General features: G+C 63.2%; 2 protein-coding genes across 2 annotated transcripts; one reads left to right on the plus strand and one right to left on the minus strand.

Annotated features, from left to right (window-relative positions):
- Positions 1–65: 65 nt before the first annotated feature.
- On the plus strand, positions 66–7,209 carry CHLRE_13g592150v5 (uncharacterized protein). The gene is made up of 19 exons (XM_043069782.1): positions 66–810; positions 944–1,003; positions 1,528–1,602; positions 1,781–2,245; positions 2,524–2,620; positions 2,816–2,913; positions 3,219–3,317; positions 3,475–3,576; positions 3,761–3,814; positions 4,193–4,298; positions 4,432–4,526; positions 4,661–4,795; positions 4,980–5,114; positions 5,278–5,400; positions 5,582–5,706; positions 5,855–5,938; positions 6,144–6,230; positions 6,380–6,567; positions 6,758–7,209. Exons 1-19 carry the CDS (start codon positions 358–360, stop codon positions 6,898–6,900), a joined length of 2,724 nt encoding a protein of 907 aa, XP_042917757.1. The 5' UTR covers positions 66–357; the 3' UTR covers positions 6,901–7,209.
- A 610-nt stretch (positions 7,210–7,819) lies between these two features.
- CHLRE_13g592200v5 (uncharacterized protein) lies at positions 7,820–19,624 on the minus strand. Its single transcript, XM_043069783.1, has 20 exons — positions 18,973–19,624; positions 18,246–18,568; positions 17,995–18,120; positions 17,665–17,898; positions 17,377–17,526; positions 17,071–17,241; positions 16,760–16,896; positions 16,361–16,637; positions 15,903–16,226; positions 15,700–15,772; positions 15,351–15,565; positions 15,038–15,205; positions 13,979–14,892; positions 13,302–13,818; positions 12,355–13,086; positions 11,932–12,195; positions 10,537–11,798; positions 10,267–10,395; positions 8,849–9,014; positions 7,820–8,683 (listed from the first exon to the last, which is right to left on the minus strand). The coding sequence occupies exons 1-20, from the start codon at positions 19,268–19,270 to the stop codon at positions 8,408–8,410; spliced, it is 6,756 nt and encodes a 2,251-aa protein (XP_042917758.1). The 5' UTR covers positions 19,271–19,624; the 3' UTR covers positions 7,820–8,407.
- Positions 19,625–19,646: the final 22 nt, after the last annotated feature.

Genomic DNA, 19,646 nt, shown 5'->3' on the forward strand with positions numbered 1-19,646 from the left:
AGGTACGCCCGTTAATGGTAAGTATGTTCTTCGCTATAGAAATTGCCCTCAGGTGAAACGCACTACACATACACCTGAATGATTGCACGTAGCCCTAGGCCAGTGTGCATGGACGTGCGCTCATCAACGGGGCCTGCGCTGCACACAACTGCATACTTCAACACATTCACTCCAAGATCGCTCTCTGGGCTGCGACCATCACCGTTGAGGTTGTGCTTCCGGAGCTCAGCAATATTAAACACCGCATAGGCACCAGTCGAGTCTCTCCACGAGCCGGGCGCTCGTTCTTGTGCCTCTGAAATTCAACACAAATAGTCTCCATTTGCTAGGCGGGCGAGCAGGCGGGGCAGCCGGCAGATGGGCCGCTCACGCTCACGCTCACGCTCGCCGGCAGCAAAGCGGGAGCGCTCACGCAGCCCTGAGCGTGGGAGTAAGCGCAGCCGCCCTGATAGGGACGATCGGCGGGACCGGGATCGCGAGGAGGAGCGCCGTGACCGTGGCCGTGACGAGGAGGCCCGGCGGGGAGGAGACCGGGACCGCCGCGGTGACCGGCCCGACCGTGACCGTGAGCGGGATCGCGACCGCGAGAGGGATCGTGACCGAGACCGCGAGCGGCCAGATCGCAGTGACAGGGACAAGGAGCGGGAGCGTGTCGACAGGGACCGGGATGGGCCCGAGCGGGACCGCCGGGATGACGGAGGCCGCAAGCGCTCCCCTAGCCCCCGCATCAAGAAGGAAGACGAGGAGGAAGGGGCGGTGAAGGGCGGAAAGGAGGCGTCGCCGGGCCTGGCACCTGGCAAGAAGTTGGAGGTGAGTCAAAGGGAGATCGCCTGCTGGAGTCGGCACGGGAGGGCCCAAGGCTGGGGCGCTTCGCAAGTGGGATGATAGAAATCCGTCCACAAACGCACTAAATGAGTCTCCTCTCACCTTGTCCCTTTTGCAGCCGCTGTCTCTAGAGGAGCTGCTGAAGAAAAAGAAGCAGCAGCAGGAAGAGGAGGCCAAGGTGGGCGGCAGTGAACAGCTATTGTGGTGTGGCGTAATGCGTTAGTTGGGCGGTACGAAGTGTGTCAGTCACAGTCTGGTCGGCCTCTGCGCCGGTGTACACGTGGGTGCACGTAAGTAATGGCCGGCCTAGGTACAGCAACGGGCGTCAATATGGTACAAATAATCCTGCGGACAAAACGGAGGGTCAAGAAGGACGGTCCGCGCAAGGGTTGCGGACTGACGCCGATACTGCCCTCCCACACGACACGCCGCCGCTGCGGCCGGTGGAGTTTTCGGCAGCCGCGCGCGAGCCCACTGCACGGCATGCCCTAGCAACCGCCGTACATCGTTGCTTTGCTTGCCATGTCCAAGGGATTCCACACCACGATAGCCACGATAGGGGAGACGCTCGCGCGAGCAGCTTCAGGGCACGTTACGTAGGTGCGGCGCCTTGCTTCACCGCACGCGGCACGGAGCCTGACCTCCTGCTCTTTCCTCTGCCTGCCGCTGCTCCTGCTCCTACTCCTGCTCCTACTCCTGCAGCCCCGCTTCCTGACCAAGGCGGAGCGCCAGGCGCTGGCCCTGGCCAAACTGGAGGCGCAGCGCACCGGCGTGCTGGTGAGTGCCGTACGCAGCTGGGCTGCAGGCCTTGGGGCCTGGGGGTTGGTTGCTGGCGGGAAGTGGCGGCGGGTTCAGGGATTGGGACTCCAGAGCTTGCGCCTTGCGTACGGTAGTCACTGATTTGCGTTGCTGACTCATCAAGCCCATCTTTGGTCCTGCTTGGTCTGCCATGCAGGCTTCGCAGCAGGCCAAGATGGACGCTGCACGTGCCGTCGGCGCCTCCGCCGGTGTGGCCTCTCTCCCACCACCGCCGCCACGGCTATCGGGTGGCAGCGCACTACCGCCGCCGCCGCCCATGCCTGGGCGCGAATGGGATCGTGACCGTGAACGCGATCGCGACCGGGGCCGCGGCGACCGCTACGGCGACCGAGGCGACAGGGACCGGGACCGGCGTGATGGCGGCCGCGGAGACTATGACCGCGGCGGCCGGGACGGCGGCCGCGATGCTGGCCGTGATGGCGGCCGGGGGCGGGATGACGACCGCAGGGGCGGGAACGCGCTGGGCACCACCGGGCGTGGCACGACGCCCATCCCGGGCGCTCTGACGGGCGGCGTGCCCGAGCAGACGGCGGCGGAGCGGGAGCGCGAACTGGAGATGATCAAGCAGCAATACCTGGGCATGGAAAAGCTGAAGAAGCGGGTAAGAGGGGGGTGGAAGGGGGCGGGTGGGGGGGTGGGGACACTGGTTGGGGCAGGGGTGGGGGTGGACTGGAGGTGGAGGTGGACTGGCTGAGTGGGAACGGCAGAGGAATGTGACGTGCGTGCGGAGGAAACGGGCGACGTGTTGGGGCGTTGGACTTCAGGCATTGACTAATGGCAGAGGACACGTCGGTGCCTTGCATGCTAGCATGCGTGCTTGTGCCGTACTGTACTATGTATCGTGTGCTCAAGATCCTGCCTGCTGCCTGCACCCGGCAGGTGCTGCGCCCCAGCGAGAAGTTCAAGTTCAATTTTGACTGGGACTCCAAGGACGACACTTCGCGGGACCTCAACCCGCTCTACAACAACCTGCACGGTGCGGGCTGGCGAGGTTGCGGGGTGTCAAGTCATGTTATGTCATGTCCCAGTAAAACGAGACCAAAGGGGCCTATGCCGGGCAGCCGATTCTGCCGCCTGCCTGCCTGACCGTGGCACATTGCCCGAAATCCTTGCCATACCAGTCTATGGCTCTAAATTGCACCCCGCTTGCACATTGTCGTGCTCTTCGCAGAGGCGGCACTGATGTTTGGTCGCGGCATGCGCGCCGGCATTGACCGCCGCGAGCAGAAGAAGGTCGCGGCGGCGCTGGAGACAGAAATCCTGCGCAAGGTGAGGGACGGCGGAGATGGTGTGGGGTTCGTTAGTATGAACACCCGGTGGGAGGGTCTGGTTGAAGGCCACGACATTGGTCCAGATACGAGATGGGTGGGAGCGATGTGAGGGCATTGGATAACCGGCTCAAATGTGCCGTAGTGGTGCGGGTAGAGGCTGCTGAGGGATTCGAGCTGGGCTGCTGGTGTCTGCGTGTCTGAGGTGGGATAGTGGAGACGACCTGCATCTTGCCACGCCCCCAGTACACTTGAGCACCACATCAGCATACCGGCACCCAACGCCTGCCCCACGCACGCCTGCAGACGCGCATGGCGGCGGGTATCGAGGACACGCACGAGACGCGCGAGCACGACCGCGAGCGCAAGCGCCTGGCGGACCAGTACGACGGATTCGACATGCGGGTGCGTGGTGACCTGACAGTGCTGACCTGGCAGTGCTGACCTGGCAGTAATGACCTGACAGTGCATGTGATGTGACTTGACACGTGTCAAACTAGTGGGTAAGTCCTGGACCATTCACCACTGATGTTGCTCCCTCGCCCGCTCGCCCAACACACAGGTTGAGAAGCACTGGACCGAGAAGTCGCTGGACGAGATGAACGAGCGCGACTGGCGCATCTTCAGGGAGGACTTCAACATCGGGTACCGCGGCGTCAACACGGTGCGTGCGGGCGTGCCGGGGTGCATAGGTGCATGCGTGCGGGCATGGGCCCACGGCCAACGCATCGCACACATGGACGACAGGGACGAGGGAATGCAGATGTTTTGCGGGCGAGATGACTGCGCCTCATGCTTAATGCCTGACCGAAGAGTTTTGGGCCTGTCGTGTTACGCTGGGACCGCAGGTGCTTCCCATCCGCAAGTGGGAGGAGAGCGGGCTGCCCTCGCTGTTGCTCAAGGTGGGTGGCGGAGTGTCGCTTGTAGCTTGCGTATGAATGTCACGCCATGCCGTGGAGTTTGCAAGCCCTGTGGGCGCCGTTTTGGAACAAGCACAGCATCGCAGGCAGCAGCAGGAGGCATGGAACATGGTGCAATGAGGACCATAGCATGATCTAATCGAAACGGCGCCGCCCCGTACACGGGCCTCAACAGCCCGTGCACGGCTGGTGGCGTGGCGTGTTGACACCCGAGAACTGAGCACCTCTTCCAGCCGCTGCCGCTGATTCATCACATTTTGTTTCACGTACTATACACCTCGCACCCTTGCATATGCACCTCACAATTGCCGACGAATTGCGAACGTACACCTCAAACACTTGAATTGCGTATCCATTCAGGCCATTGAGAAGGTGGGCTACAAGAAGCCGTCTCCCATCCAGATGGCGGCCATCCCGCTGGGCCTCAAGCAGCGCGACGTCATTGGTATTGCCGAGACCGGCTCAGGTGGGTGCAGGGCTGCGACGTGCTGGGCGTGCAAGTCCTATCTATGCCGACGTCATCTGACGTTGGGGCAAGTCCTCGTTAATTGCCTATTGTGGCTTACAAGCCCATCGCACTTCCACGTCCGCACACACAGGCAAGACCGCTGCATTCGTGCTGCCCATGCTTGCCTACATCATGCGGCAGCCGCCCATGAACGAGGAGAACGAGGCGGACGGACCCTACGCCGTGGTGGGTCCGCGCGTGTACACCTACCTGGATAGCTGCGCGCTAGGACACAACGAGCATCCGCGTCAGTTGTGGCCGTGTGCATCCTCAGTACCATAATGGCGCCGCCACTCGCTTGCTTCTCTTGTTTCCTACAGGTGCTGGCGCCCACGCGTGAGCTGGCGCAGCAGATTGAGGAGGAGACGCACAAGCTGGCGCACTACACCGGCTACCGCGTCACCTCAGTGGTGGGAGGCCAGTCCATCGAGGAGCAGGGCACCAAGCTGCGCAAGGTGAGCGAGAACAGGGTGGCAGGCATCAGAGGGGGGAGAGAGGTACCAAAGTCGCAGAGATAACCTGTTTGGTGCCGCGTGGCGCGGCGGCCGGCACTCGTGAAATCCAGCATCCCAGCACCCACGCCCCGTCGTATTCGCGCCCGCGTTCTTCACACCCTCTCTCTCATTTCGCCACCCGCAGGGCTGCGAGATTGTGATCGCCACGCCCGGCCGCCTGCTTGACTGCATCGACCGCCACTATGCGGTGCTCAACCAGTGCAACTATGTGGTGCTAGATGAGGCGGACCGCATGATCGACCTGGGCTTCGAGCCGCAGGTGAGAGCTGGGCGGCAGGCAGGAAGGGAGCGACAGGGGTTGTGGTGCGCTTGCCGGTATGTCAAGGACAGGCAGCCCCCGAGTGTTATGCTGATTGCACCGCCCCACACACTCTTATACTTTCTTCTGCTCAAAGCAAAGCTTGCGCCCTTGCTTTGTGCAGGTGATTGGCGTGCTGGACGCGATGCCCAAGAGCACGCTTAAGCCAGACGAGGAGGGCGCGGTGCTGGAGGAGAACCGCACCTACCGCACCACATACATGTTCAGCGCGACCATGCCACCCGCGGTGCGTACCTGTTGAATCAGGAGGCAAGGGTCCTGTGCAGCGCTGGGGTGAAGAACGGAGTGGGGTCCTAGCAGGCCACAATGTCAGAGTGGAATCCTAGCAGGTCACAGTGTCAGGGTGGGATCCTAGCAGGCCACAATGTGTGCTTACCCTCTGTTAACGCCATAACCCCAATGTTCAGGTGGAGCGGCTGGCGAAGAAGTACCTGCGCCGGCCAGTGGTGGTGGTGATCGGCAGCGCGGGCAGGGTCACGGACAACGTCACGCAGCGCGTGTTCGTGGTCAAGGAGAACGAGAAGGGACGACTGTGAGTGCTGCGCTGGGGGGGAACCATGTATGACGGGCAGAGAGGTGTCGAGAGCATGTCCCTTGACTACTCCGTTGCTCCCACCCTGCGGCCCGCCATTGCTGCTTCTTAAGCCCTTTTCCCCACGCCACCGCCGCACGCTGCACAGGCTGGAGCAGGAGCTCAACAACGTGGACGAGAAGCGTGTCATTGTGTTCGTCAACACACAACGCCAGTGCGACAATGTGCACAGGTGTGTGCGCCTAGGGCCTGCCGGTCAGTGTGGGATTGTCCCAGTTGGGACGCACTGCTAAGTGGCTCCGTACGCGAGGCTGCTGCGTTGCTCCCTCACCCTTTACTGACACCTCGGGTTGTTAATGAACGCGCTGGATCATACGCCCCTCGTCCCCGTCCTCGTTATCGCCAACATCACACCCACTCCGACTCTCTGCACGCAGACATATGGACGAGCTGGGATACCACTGCACCATCCTGCACGGAGGCAAGACGCAGGACCAGCGCGAGGCCGGCATCAAGGGATTCAGGTTTGTAACCTCAAGGGGATTGTTTGAGGACAGGCATGTGGGGTACCATATACACATGATGCTCGCTGCCTTTTCACAATTTGGTTCCTGCTTTGTCCCTCGTATATGTCATCGCCACGTTGCCCCTACCTGCCCATACCATCATGCAGGGACGGAACTTACAACGTGCTCATTGCCACCGACGTGGCGGGCCGCGGTATCGACGTCCCCGACGTGGCGCTCGTGGTCAACTACGATATGCCCACCAACATCGAGAACTACACCCACCGCATCGGTCGTACCGGCCGCGCCGGACGCAAGGGTATCGCCGTAACCTTCCTCACGCTCGGCGACACGGGTAAGCAAGGGGTGCGGGGAACGGGCCGGCGGCGCATGGCCTGGCGGGTTTGCGCTAGTCAGATTCATGATGCCTTGCAGGAATTGCGTTTCTTGGTTCCCTGTCGCACATTCGCCTGTCTTCCTCTCCAAAACATGTTTGTCCTCGCACACGCTCACGCCTGCACACCCGCACACACACACGCAAATAGGCGTGTTCTTCGACCTCAAGAAGCTGCTGGAGGACTCCAAGGCCGCCGTGCCTCCGGAGCTGGCGCGCCACGAGGCGTCCAAGGTCAAGCCTGGCACTGTGGAGGCTAAGAGCCGCAAGGACCAGACCGTGTTCGCTACGTAGTAGGACTATGGTTCGGTCCCAGTACTGCGGCCATGGGTTGGCCTGGCCGATTTGGTACAGTCTGGGATGGCTGGGCTGCAGTTTCCTTGGCCCACACGGTGGCGGACGAGTGCTGGGTTGCGTGCTTTTATGGCGGTGAGACTCTGTGGTGGTGCTGTACGAGGTGGACACGCGGTTGTTGCTACATGAGGTGGTGGTGCGCCCGGTGGTCCTGGTTACGGCACTCGATTGCCTCCTGCACGAAGGCCGGAGGACTGAGCGCCTCTGTACTCTGGCAGAAACAAACTCGCCTTGTAATCTGGGGTAGTCTAGTTTGCAGTGCTGTGCGTTAACGGGTTGGTCGGAGGGTGGCAGGTAGGCCTGCAGCGCTGCACACGGTGACAGAGAGCCTGGTGGAGCGTGCCAAACTGCTGAAAGTCAGGCCCGACAGCTGCAGGAGTCTGTGACAGCTGCACGACTACACCAACGCGCCGCGCATCAAACCAAGTCCACAGCACTGAGGCTCAATGCGGATGTGGGGTCTGATGGAGGCAGGCTACATCATCCGCGGCCTTTTCAGGTTCTCCTGGTCTCGGGGTTAGCGGGGCGCCGGGGCCCTCCGGCTCCCCCCGCAGTCCAGGGCTGCGCCCCACCCCCACGGAGCCCTGTGCGTTGGCAAGCAACTTGGGGTCAGTCAGCGGGGGGTAAGGGGGCTACCAGCCGGAGGCAGGCTACGGGGCAAGAGACCACGAGTGCGATGGTATGGCGGCGTGCGTTTGGCACTGCATTATGTGAATGCGGAGGACGCTTCCCTTGTGCGCACTTTAGTGCTCCCATGGGCGAAATTAAAGTCGCCGCACCCCAATGCCCACCCGTGCACTGGGAAAGTAAAGGCCCTAAAACAGCCGAAAAACGGGCGGCAGGCACAGACACAGGAAGTTCAATGCGCATATTACAGCCTTTCCGGCTATGTAGTAGTTAATCCTGCCCATCTGACACTGGGACGTGCCGATGTGCATCTTTAACTTTTGGAGAGGTCTACATCCACAAGCAGGGGTCTCGCCCCTGTCCACAAACTACTCAACACAGCACAGAGGGCACCAAATTTCGGTGCCAACCTCGAAACACCAAGGTTCGTGTCCTTTGCCACGTCCGGCAAAGACCGAGCAAAGAATTTGTGATGGCGCTCACTGCCCGCCAAATCGCTACCTAGGCTGCGAAACCGTAATCTACAGAATCTGCAGCACGCGCCGCTGCAGATACAATCTCAGCACGCGTAGCGTTGTCAACACGCTCGCCCCCTCCATACATGCGCAAGCATGTTGTTGTCCCGTACAAACCCATACACAACGCAGCAAACGTATCGTCTAGTCTCTTAGTCTACAACCATCTCTTTCCCCTTCCGCTGCCTTCAAGTTGCTTACCGCAGCACCACCGCAACATGTGGCCGCGGCTGTTCCCCAGTGTCCCGTTGGTCCAGTTTCCCACACACACACGCCAAGTCCCGAAGTCCTCCAGCGTCCCTTGCTTACACCGCCACGGGCGGGCGCTTGGGGGAGGTGTCGCGGGGTGGCCCGGCCTGGGGCACCGAGATGGGCGCGCCCGACACGTCAAAGATGCCGCCCTGCACGTCCAGCGCCTGCCCCAGCAGGCCATTGCCAGCCTTCTGCTGCAGGTACTTGTCCACCGAGGCGGCGGCATCGCGGCCCTCGCGGATGGCCCACACCACCAGCGACTGGCCGCGGCGGCAGTCGCCCGCCGCGAACACGCCGGGAATGCTGGTCGCGAAATCGCCAAAGGTAGCCTGCATAGTGAGCAACACCAGACAGGGTAAGTATGCAACACCAGACAGGGTCAGGCAGTGACTATCGTGTATAAGCGGGGGGCACATGGCAGCCAAGCCTTATAAATTCTGCCACAACCAGTAGTAGCGAGGGGCAAGTGCGTCTTGCGTTGTTGTGAACCGCACCTTGAAGTTGCTGCGCTCGTCAGTCTTGATGCCCAGCGAGGTGGCAAGGCGCTCCTCGGGGCCGGTGAAGCCCATGGCCAGCAGCACAATGTCGGCCTCCAGCACCTTCTCGCTGCCGGGCACCTCCACGGGCCGAAACTGCCCGCTCTTGGCATCCTTCTCCATCCTGCACGGCATGCCGCGGGCAGTTTCAATAAGGAGTCCCGACGAAGTACCGTACTGCCAGGAAGTTTGTCCAGTGCTAAGTTTTTTCGGCTGCCAGGGATAGGCTGCGCCGGCGTGTTCTGCCACACGCCGGTGCAGCCCCATCAGACAGCATATGGTACCGCACACCCTCCCTGCGGCTGGCTGAGGCTGCTTGCGGGACCTAGGTGAGGCAACGTCGACCCAGGGCTGGGCTGCCCCAGGTGGCTCGGCTGCTCGAAATATTCAGCTGGGTAGATCCCGCCCGCCGACTTTCTCCAAGCTAATTTGCCCCGAATGCCCTGCTCCGCTTGGCCCAGCGCTGACCCTGGAGCAGCTGCGCAAGAAGCTGGGCCTCGGGCCATTCCCCGGCAACCTGGAGCTGGTGGTGTTTGTCACATGCACAACCATGTCATTCACCCGGACGTGGCCTGTGACGGCGTCACAGGCCGCGTCCGCGAGAATGGCATGACTGTGCCGGAGACAAGCCAGAGAGAGCGAGGCGGCAGCCACGACACAACTAGGGACAGACCGGAGCCACACCGCACGGAACAGAAAACCGGGCAGAACATGCGCGCACGGAAGCCAAACCGACACACAAGCACCAACATCTCACAACCCCCGTGGCCCCGGTCAGGGCTGCTGTGGCGACAAAGGCTGCCCCGTAGGTGCGCCTGGAGTGGCAGCATCCCGAATCCGCCAGCAGCGAGGTGGGGATATTCGTCAGCCACCGCTCCATGTCGTTAGGTTCGAGCCGCCGCATGTCTGCTGCTCTCGCAGCAAGGCGTTCTAGCTGGCCTAATGTCTTTCCAGGCCCGCCCGCGTGCTCTACATGCCACATGAGCGTGGACACAGTGTAGCCGTGGTGGTGGTGGTTATGGTGGTTATTGCGCCCTACAGAACCGCCTCCCTCTGCTTCATTCCCAGCTTTCCGACCTATCTGGCCCCTGCGACCCATTTCCGTCCGATGCGCACTATGATCGGGTGCATCCATAAACGTGTGGCTCTGCGTGTGTGGCCGTCGGAACACACACGCGCGTGCCCCTCCCCGCTGGAAGTTTTTTCATTTGGAACGCGAATGATCTTAACGTTTTCCAAATTAAGTTTTTGTCAACGCCACACAGCGATTTATGAAAATACTTCCTGGCAGTGCGGTATTGGAGTGCGCATCTTCCCAGACAACTGCGCTACAACGCAAGCCGCAACCACAGATGGGACAGGACGCAACGACTCACTTGACGGTGACGATCTCCACACCCTTCAGGTTGCCCTTGCCATCGTCAATGAAGCGCTTGGTCATGACGTTGTACGTGCGCGGGTCGGCGCCGTAGACGTGGGAGGCCTCGGCGTGGCCGTAGTCCACCCTGGGGACAGGGCGATGGCAGGCAGGGCAAAAGTGAGCGAAAGGCAGCGTATCCAGTTGCAGGTTTGGCATTACAGGTGTGCTCCCACAAACGGATGTAGGCACTGCAAGAACGACAAGGTAACACTGGCAACGACCGCACCTGAAGATGCGCGGCCACTGCGGCCAGGGGTTGTTCTTGGCGCGGGTGGCCGGCGGCTTGTCCAGCAGCTCCAGGTTCACAATAGAGGTGGCGCCGTGGCGCAGCGAAGTGGCGATGCAGTCAGTGCCGGTGTCGCCACCGCCGATGACCACCACCTTCTTGCCCTTGGCGCTGATGTACTTGCCGTCAGCCAGGTCGCTGTCCAGCAGCGACTTGGTGTTGGCAGTCAGGAACTCCATGGCGAAGTGCACGCCCGAGGCCTCGCGGCCGGGCACGGGCAGGTCACGCGGCTTGGTGGCGCCGGCCGCCAGCACCACGGCGTCGTGCTTGCCCACCAGGTCCTGCGCCGTGACGTTGCCGCCCACGTGGGCGTTCATCACGAACTTGACGCCCTCCGCCGCCATCAGGTCCACACGGCGCTGCACCACGTCCAGCTTGCCGGCCTTCATGTTGGGCACGCCGTACATCATCAGGCCGCCGGCGCGGTCCGCGCGCTCGTACACGGTCACCTCGTGGCCCATCTTGTTCAGCTGGTCGGCCGCTGCCAGGCCGGCGGGGCCGCTGCCCACCACGGCCACCTGCTTGCCGGTGCGCAGCTTGGGCGGGCGCGGCACCATCCAGCCCTCCTCGAAGGCCTTGTCGATGATGGTGGCCTCGATGGACTTGATGGACACGGGCGGCTCAATGATGCCCAGGGTGCAGCTGCCCTCGCAGGGCGCGGGACACACGCGGCCGGTGAACTCGGGGAAGTTGTTGGTCTCCAGCAGGCGGTCCAGCGCCTCGCGCCAGCGGCCCTTGTGCACCAGGTCGTTGAACTCGGGGATCTTGTTGCCCAGCGGGCAGCCGGTGGACTGGGTGTGGCAGAAGGGCGTGCCGCACTCCATGCAGCGCGCGGCCTGGGTGTGCAGCAGCGCCGCGTGCGCGGCGGTGCCGCTGTGGTCGTGCACCTCATCCCAGTCCTTGATGCGCTCCGCCTCGGCGCGGTACGGCAGCGGCTTGCGGTCGTAGTTCACAAAGCCGCGCACCTTGTCGGCGGCGGGCGCGGTGGCGGCGACGATAGTGGGGCGGCCGGCCTCCCAGGTGGGAGAGATGCCCTTGACGGGCAGGCCCTCGCGCGCCAGCTTCTGCATGCGGCGCTTGTCCTGCTGCGCGTCGGCGGTGGGGATCATGTTGAGCGTCAGCGCCTTTGGCGCCTGGCCCGACTTGACGGCGGCGGCGGCCATGGCCTTCAGCTCCTCGAAGGCGTCCTTGGGCGACAGGCCCTGTGGAATGAGAGGTTTGGGGCGTTTAATCAACTGAGCAGAGTGTGTTGTCGTGCTGCTGTAGTTGATAGCCCCTTCGGCATGTAAGCAAAAAACAGACACACGGCCAGCAAACAACCCCTTCAGTTCGCACCTTGGCGTCGGAGGAAGCCAGCAGCGCGGCCTCAGCTGCCTCGGCCTTAGCCAGCGCCTCGGCCTCGCCCAGGGCGCGGCGGTACTCGTGCGGGAACACCTTCTTGAAGTGCACGCGCGAGCGGTCCCAGCTGAGCAGGATGCGGCGGGCCACGTCCGAGCCAGTGAACTTGAGGTGGCGCTGGATCAGCGACTTGAGGGCGCGCACGTCCTCCGCCGACTCCACCGGCAGCAGGTCGTTCGCAACGTCCACGTTGCACAGCGACTGCACGCGCAGGGAGCGCAATGTGGCGGCATCGTGAGTCACCACTGTCAGCTATAGGCGTTCACGCTGCACTGAGAATGCACCACCTTTCAAACCGAGCAAGTTGTTTTCATGGCATGACCGCCCACGCTACTAATCCCTGTCAGCCCGCCGGCCCACCTTGAACTTGTCGTTGGGGTCGTACACGTAGGCGATGCCGCCGCTCATGCCGGCGCCGAAGTTCTTGCCGGTGGGGCCCAGCACCACCGTCACACCGCCAGTCATGTACTCGCAAGCGTGGTCACCCACGCCCTCCACCACAGCGCGGGCACCGCTGTTACGCACGCAGAAGCGCTCCGCCGCAATACCGCGGATGAAGCACTCGCCGCGCACGGCGCCGTACAGCGCCACGTTGCCCACAATCACGTTGTCCTCCGCGCGGAAGGTGCTGATGCGGGGCGGGTACACCGCCACCACACCGCCGGACAGGCCCTTGGCCACGTAGTCGTTGGCGTCACCCTCCAGCTCCAGCGTAATGCCGCGGCACAGCCAGGCGCCCAGCGACTGGCCGGCGTGGCCGGTCAGCTTGATGTGGATCGAGTCGTCGGGCAGGCCGACGTCGCCAAAGCGCTTGGTCACCTCGTGGCTCAGCGTGGTGCCCACGGCGCGGTGAGTGTTCTGCACCTCCATCTCAATGTACACCGGCTCGGATGCGGCGTTGGGCTCGTCCGGCAGCGCGGCCTTGCACAGCGGCACCAGGTGTACGTCCAGGCCGGCGTCCAGCCCGTGGTCCTGCTTCTGCACGCAGCGCTGAGCAGCGCCAGGGCGCAGGCTGGCGGCGGGCGTCAGCAGGCGGCCCAGGTCGATGCCCGCCAGCTTAGCACCGCCCTCGGCAATGGCCTCGCGGTCCATCTGTGCAGCGGGAAAACAGAGGCACGTTAGCGTAATGACGTGAGCCACTGCCTCGACTCCAGCCGTGTCCCGTATAGCCCATGCCTTTACCCGCCAACGGATCCCGTACACCGCAATTCCGCCGCCCACAGCCCCCCAACCCACATCCCAGCTCCAGCTGGACGCCCATATCCCACCTCCCCGTGACCTATTACAGCTGTAGCCCGCGCACCCACCTCCATCAGGTCGGCGCGGCCCACCAGCTCGTCCAGGTTGCGCAGGCCCAGCGAGGCCAGGTGCTCGCGCACCTCCTCCGCCACCATGAAGAAGTAGTTGATCACGTGCTCCGGCTCGCCCGCGAACTTGGCGCGCAGCTCGGGGTCCTGGGTGGCCACGCCAACCGGGCAGGTGTTGGTGTGGCACTTGCGCATCATGATGCAGCCCAGCGTGATCAGCGGCGCGGTGGAGAAGCCGAACTCCTCGGCGCCCAGAGCGCAGGCGATGGCCACGTCACGGCCGGTGCGCAGCTGGCCGTCGACCTGGAGGGTGGTGCGGCCGCGCAGGTCGTTGGCGACCAGCGTCTGGTGCGTCTCCGCCAGGCCCAGCTCCCAGGGCAGGCCGGCGTGCTTGATGGACGACCACTTGGCCGCGCCGGTGCCGCCGTCGTGGCCGCTGATGAGCACGTGGTCAGCATGGCCCTTGACCACGCCGCTGGCCACCACACCCACACCGTTCTCGCTGACCAGCTTGACGCTGTGAGGGGTAGAAGGCAGGGGTGGTGAGGTAAGTTCCAGGCCCAGATGGAGACACGGGATAGCATCAGCAGCAATTGTGGGCACTGACATCAAAGTCTTGACTCTGGTAATTCCACACGCCACTTCACAACTCGCAACGTCCGTTACAGGCTGCCCACCTGACGCGGGCCGACGGGTTGGAGCTCTTCAGGTCGTAGATCAGCTGCGCCAGGTCCTCAATCGAGTAGATGTCGTGGTGCGGCGGCGGGCTGATCAGGCCCACGCCGGCCGTGGAGCCACGGGTGACGGCAATGTCGCCCTTGACCTTGTCGCCAGGCAGCTCACCACCTTCGCCGGGCTTGGCGCCCTGCGAGATCTTGATCTGCAGCTCGTCGGCGTTGGTCAGGTAGTAGGCGGTCACACCGAAGCGGCCCGACGCAACCTGCTTGATGGCAGAGCGGAAGGGGTTCTTGCTGCCGTCCGCCAGGGGCTCCAAGCGGCGAGGGTTCTCGCCGCCCTCACCGCTGTTGCTCTTGCCGCCCAGCGTGTTCATGGCCAGCGCCAGGGTGGTGTGCGTCTCCAGCGAAATGGAGCCGTATGACATGGCGCCGGTCACGAAGCGCTTGACGATCTCCTTGGCCGGCTGCACCTCGTCGATGGGGATGGGCGTGGCGGCCTCGGTCTTGAAGCGCAGCAGGCCGCGCAGCTGCACGTTGCGGCTGAGGCGCGTGTTGAGCGCCGAGTACTGCTTGTACAGCTCGCGGTCGTTGCCGCTGGTGGCTGCCTGCAGCTTGGCGATGGCCTCGGGGTCGTTCATGTGGCGCTCGGCGTCAGGCGCGTTGCGCCAATGGTAATCGCCGGCGTTGGGCAGAGCCTTGGCGTCGGCCGAGCCGTCGGGCATACGCTCGCTGGCGAAGGCGGCGTCGTGCAGGGCCAGCACGTCGCGGCCCAGCTGCTCCCACCCGCTGCCGCCAATGCGAGTGGGCGTGCCGCGGAAGCACACGTCCACCACCTCGGGCGCCAGGCCCAGCGCCTCAAAGATCTGGGCGCCCTTGTAGCTCTGGAGAGTGCTGATGCCCATCTTGGCCATGGTCTGCATGGGCAAAAGCATGCAGGCCAGGTAGTGAGCAGGCTGCAATAGCACCGTAACAACTGGCGGAGCCCTCGCGGTCATGGTGATCTCCCGCAACCTCAGCCCGTGTCCCCTGTGCCCCAGCTACACAAGCAGGCGAACGTACCTTCAGGATGCCCACGCCCAGGCCCTTGACAAACTTGGACTTGAGCTCCTCCAGGGGCGTGGAGGCAGGCAGCTTGCCGTCGCGCTGCATGGCCGCCAGCGCGTCGAAGGCCAGGTAGGGGCACACGCCGTCCGCGCCGTAGCCCACCAGCAGGCAGAACTGGTGCACCTGTAGAGGGGCACGCGAACCAGCCAGGCAAGGACAGGTGAGGCTTGCACCAAACAATCTGCACGACTGCGAGGGCAGCTCCACACGCAGTACCCAGTGCTTTGATGTCCGCTAGTAGCTCCGCCATGCCAGTGACGCCACCCACCTCGCGGGGCTCGCCGCTGTCCACCAGCAGGCCCACGTTGGAGCGCAGGCGCAGCTGGACCAGGTGGTGGTGCACGGCGCCGGTGGCCAGCAGCGAGGGCACGGGCGCGCGGTTGGGGCCGTAGCCGCGGTCGGACAGGCAGATCATGGCGTACTGGCCGGCCTTGACGGCGGCCTCGGCCTCCTGGCACAGCCGGTCCAGCGCCTTGCGCAGGCCTGACAATGTGAAGTAACGGAAAGCGACTGTTAGTGACGGGGATGCCGGATGCGACATGCACCAACATCTAGGCGAACATGTGGCTAAAGCGCAGTGTAAACTCGCATGAATGTCTTCACCGGTCGCCACTCACCCGCGGGACCCTCCGACACGGGGAAAGTGCAGTCCAGCACCTTGGTCTTCCAGCCGCCGGGGTGGTCGATATTCTGCGAGCGGGGACAGCAAAACGGGATGTATAAGCTGCGAACGCCCATGAGCCACCCAGACCCCGTGCTGCCGCCCTACTTGCACCTCGCTGACACTCTATCCCTCGCAACTGTTGGGCGCTGCACCCACCTTGAGCGCCTCCATCTCGTCAATGTCCAGGACGGGCTGGGGCAGCTCCAGGCGCGCGCACTGCTGCGGGCCAGGCTCCGACGTCAGGTCCACCTCAGGGCCGACAAAGCAGCGCAGCGACGTCACCACCGCCTCGCGGAAGGGGTCGATGGCGGGGTTGGTCACCTGCGCAAACAGCTGCTTGAAGTACTCGAACGGCAGGCGGTTGCGGCGAGACAGCGCGGCCAGCGCGGCGTCGTTGCCCATGGAGCCCAGCGGCTCGGCGCCGCTCTTGGCCATCGGGCCCATCAGCAGCTCCAGCGCCTCGCGGGTGTAGCCGAACACCTGCGGGCAGGACAGCGGGTTTGGTTTTGGCAATCGGTATCGGGTTTGGGGGTAGGCATGCCTGCGTCCGGGAAACAGTCGAACTTCGTACTCAGACCGTTGCATGCAATGTAAGCGGCTGCTGCCACACACACCTTGAGGGGCTTCAGCAGCGACTGCACGCCAGCGTCCAGCTCAGAAGCGACGGCCGCCGCCGCGCCGTTGGAAGCGGGCGTGAAGGACACGATGTTGGAGGCAGCCGTCTTGCCGTTGCCGTTGCCGTTGCCATTGCCGTTGGACGCGGCGGCCGGCAGCAGCGCTGACACGGGGCGCGAGCCCGGCAGCGGTGCGGGGATGCGCTTCTCAGGCGGCACGGAGGCGGTCAGCTGCTGCAGCGTCAGGGCGTGCTCATCCAGCCACATGGAGTATGACCTGCATCCAAGCCAAACAGAATGCGGATCGAGATGAGCTCAGCCCTCGACGGAGCCTTGCGCCACTCTGTTTCCTCACACAATTGCGAGCCCCTCCGGCCATCCCCTGAATTCATCGCTCACCGGCGGTTGGCGTAGCGCTCCTTCAACTCCTTGTCCTCCACCAGGCGGTGCTCGTCAAAGTCCACCAGCAGAATGTTGCCGGGCATGAGGCGGCCCTTGCGCACCACCTCCTCCGGGTCCACATCCACCACACCCACCTGCGTGTCGACAGGACAGGGTAATTACTTGTCCATCGCATTCGTTGCAGCCCCCGCCACGTCTCCATTGTCACGCGCAAACAGCACTCATGCGTCCTGCACTAACGCCCCCTTCACACTCATTGTTTCCAAGCACCCTCAGCTCTCGCAACCCCCACATTCCAAGCAGCTCACCTCGCTGGCCATGATGACGCGGCCGCTCTTGGTCACGTAGTAGCGGCCGGGGCGCAGGCCGTTGCGGTCCAGCGTGGCGCCCAGGAAGCGGCCGTCCGTGAACGACACCAGCGCGGGGCCGTCCCACGGCTCCATGACGGCGCTATGGTAGCGGTAGAATGCCTTCTTCTCCTGCGGTTGGCAGATACCATATCGGCGAAGCGCGGTCAGAATTACTCCGTGGTGGCGCCTTTGACTCATGCGGTTCGATTAGTAGGATATAACTCCACCATTGCAGTCTACGCAGACTGTCAGCCCCTGCCGCACCTTGCTCATGAGCGGGTCGTTCTGCCAGGCCTCCGGAATGAGCATCATCATGGCCTCGGGCATGTCGCGGCCGCCGGCACGCGTCAGCAGCTCCAGCACGCTGTCAAACGCGCCGGAGTCACTGCTGCTGGCCGGCACGATGGGCTCCATCTACAGGCAAGGTCCCCACGCACAAACGTTACGCAGTTAGTTCACTAGCGGACTGTGGTCTCCACCAGCAGGTAACTCAGACCCCAACCCACGAAGCTCCCGAAGTCCCACAACGCCCTTGACCATCCATATGCCCACCTGCTCCACCACCTCCTTGGGCAGGCCCAACTTGAGGCAGGCCATCGCGCCCTCACGCGCGCGCATCCAGTTGGCGTTGCCGCGCAGCGTGTTGATCTCGCCGTTGTGGCCCAGGTTGCGCATGGGCTGCGCGCGGGCCCAGCTGGGGAACGTGTTGGTGGAGAAGCGCGAGTGCACCAGCGCCATATAGGAGCGGAAGTCCTCGCGCTGGAGGTCCTTGAAGTACACGCGGACCTGTGCGGATTACCATATGCACGTGTTCGTTCAGTGAGAGGCGCGGGGCAAGGAACCCTATGGTTCAGTCAAGCTCCGCTGGAGGGACAAGCGCACCTGCTCCGGCGTCAGCTGGCCCTTGTACACGATCGTCTTGGACGACAGCGAGCAGAAGTAGGCATCGTCGTCCTTGATGCCATCGGCGCGCAGCGCGTACTCGATTTGCTTGCGCAGCAGGTACAGCTGCGGGAGGGACAGGACGATAAGGGGGCGGGCATGGTGTTGCTGTGAGAGGCACTCGCGTAACATGCGGGGCTCATGTGCGGTAAGATCCCCAAGTGAACGGAAGGAGGAGAGTGACTGCCCACCTGCTGCTCAACCTCCAGAGAGGAGCGGTTGCCGGTGCTGGTGATGAACCACTGCTCGATGGCCGGCTCCGTGTCCACCGCCGACTTGCCCAGCGAGCGGTTGTTGGTGGGCACGGGGCGCCAGGTGAGGCTCACGTGGCCCAGCGAGGTGGCGACGCGGTCGCAGATGTCCTTGACCTTCTGGCGCACCTCCTCGTCCTGGGGCAGGAACACCTGGCCCGCCGCGTACGCCCCCAGAGGCGGCAGCTTCAGACCCTGCTCCTCCATCAGCACCGCCTGGAAGAAGCCGTCCGGCATGCCCACAAGGATACCCGCGCCGTCACCTGCCAGGACGGTAAAAGTAGGGAGGGTGCGCCGCAAAGCTGTGTTAACCAGAGGAAACTCTGTTGCAAGCAAGCCATGCATGCGATACATTTTTATTTTATGGTCGTATTAATTTATGCTTCATTGTCGCAGACGCAGCAGAGCTTTGTGAGCCCGTGTCGGCGACTGCAACACCGCGCCTACTCGGCAAACTGCTCCTCGGCCACGCCGCAAGTGCGTTGTAGTCATTTTAGTGACTCATTTACACCATGAGCCCCAGCAACAATTCAGCTGGCCACCCTGCCAGCTGGAAAGCAAGAATCACACCCCGTTTCGGCGAACGCGGGACTTTTTGCAGCACTTTAACCCGGTCAAATGCTGAATTCTTGACTCCAACTGTTCACGGAGTCATACAATTGCTTACCGGTGTTCGCCTCGCAGCCGCAAGCGCCCCGATGGGTCATTCGATTGAGCATGGTCAGCGCGTCCTTGATGCACTTGCGCGAGGGCTTCTTGGAAAGCTCTCCCACAAAGCCCACACCACAGGCGTCCTTGTCGTTCTCCGGGTCAAACAGACCTTGAGCCGGAGGAACCGCGGAATGCGCGTCACAGAGGACCAGCCGGTTGCCCAGGCCGGGGCCCAGAGGTAGCCAGCGAGGCCGAACAGCAGCACGCGGACGACTGGCAGCAGCGCTGCTGCGAGGCACGCCCACACGAGCCATGCTTCCGGCGGCTAGGCGCGGAAAAGCAGTAACCGCGTGCAGCGGGGTTGACTGAGCTGGTGCTGAAGGCAGCACCAGCTGCCCCACTGGCTGGGGCATGATGGATCGCTATATGGGCCGCAGAGGCAACAATCGGCAAGTCGCCGTTGGGGTGTTGTTCTCTTTTTCCGAAACGCAACCCTAATGTCAATTCAATGCGAGGACCGCGCGGCTTGCACAGCCGGGGGTCTAGGGTGTTCCAATTAAGAGGAAAAGGCTGCTGCTTGTGGTCGTCGTGCCCTAAACGCGTTTGGAGTGCAGCGATGGAGTGAGCGGCGCCCCATGCAGTCACGTTCGGTCGTGCACTGACGTCCTCGTTAGCGTTTTTCCTGTACCC

This window comes from Chlamydomonas reinhardtii, chromosome 13 (assembly GCF_000002595.2).
Source record: "Chlamydomonas reinhardtii strain CC-503 cw92 mt+ chromosome 13, whole genome shotgun sequence".
In the NCBI taxonomy this organism is placed as follows: domain Eukaryota; kingdom Viridiplantae; phylum Chlorophyta; class Chlorophyceae; order Chlamydomonadales; family Chlamydomonadaceae; genus Chlamydomonas; species Chlamydomonas reinhardtii.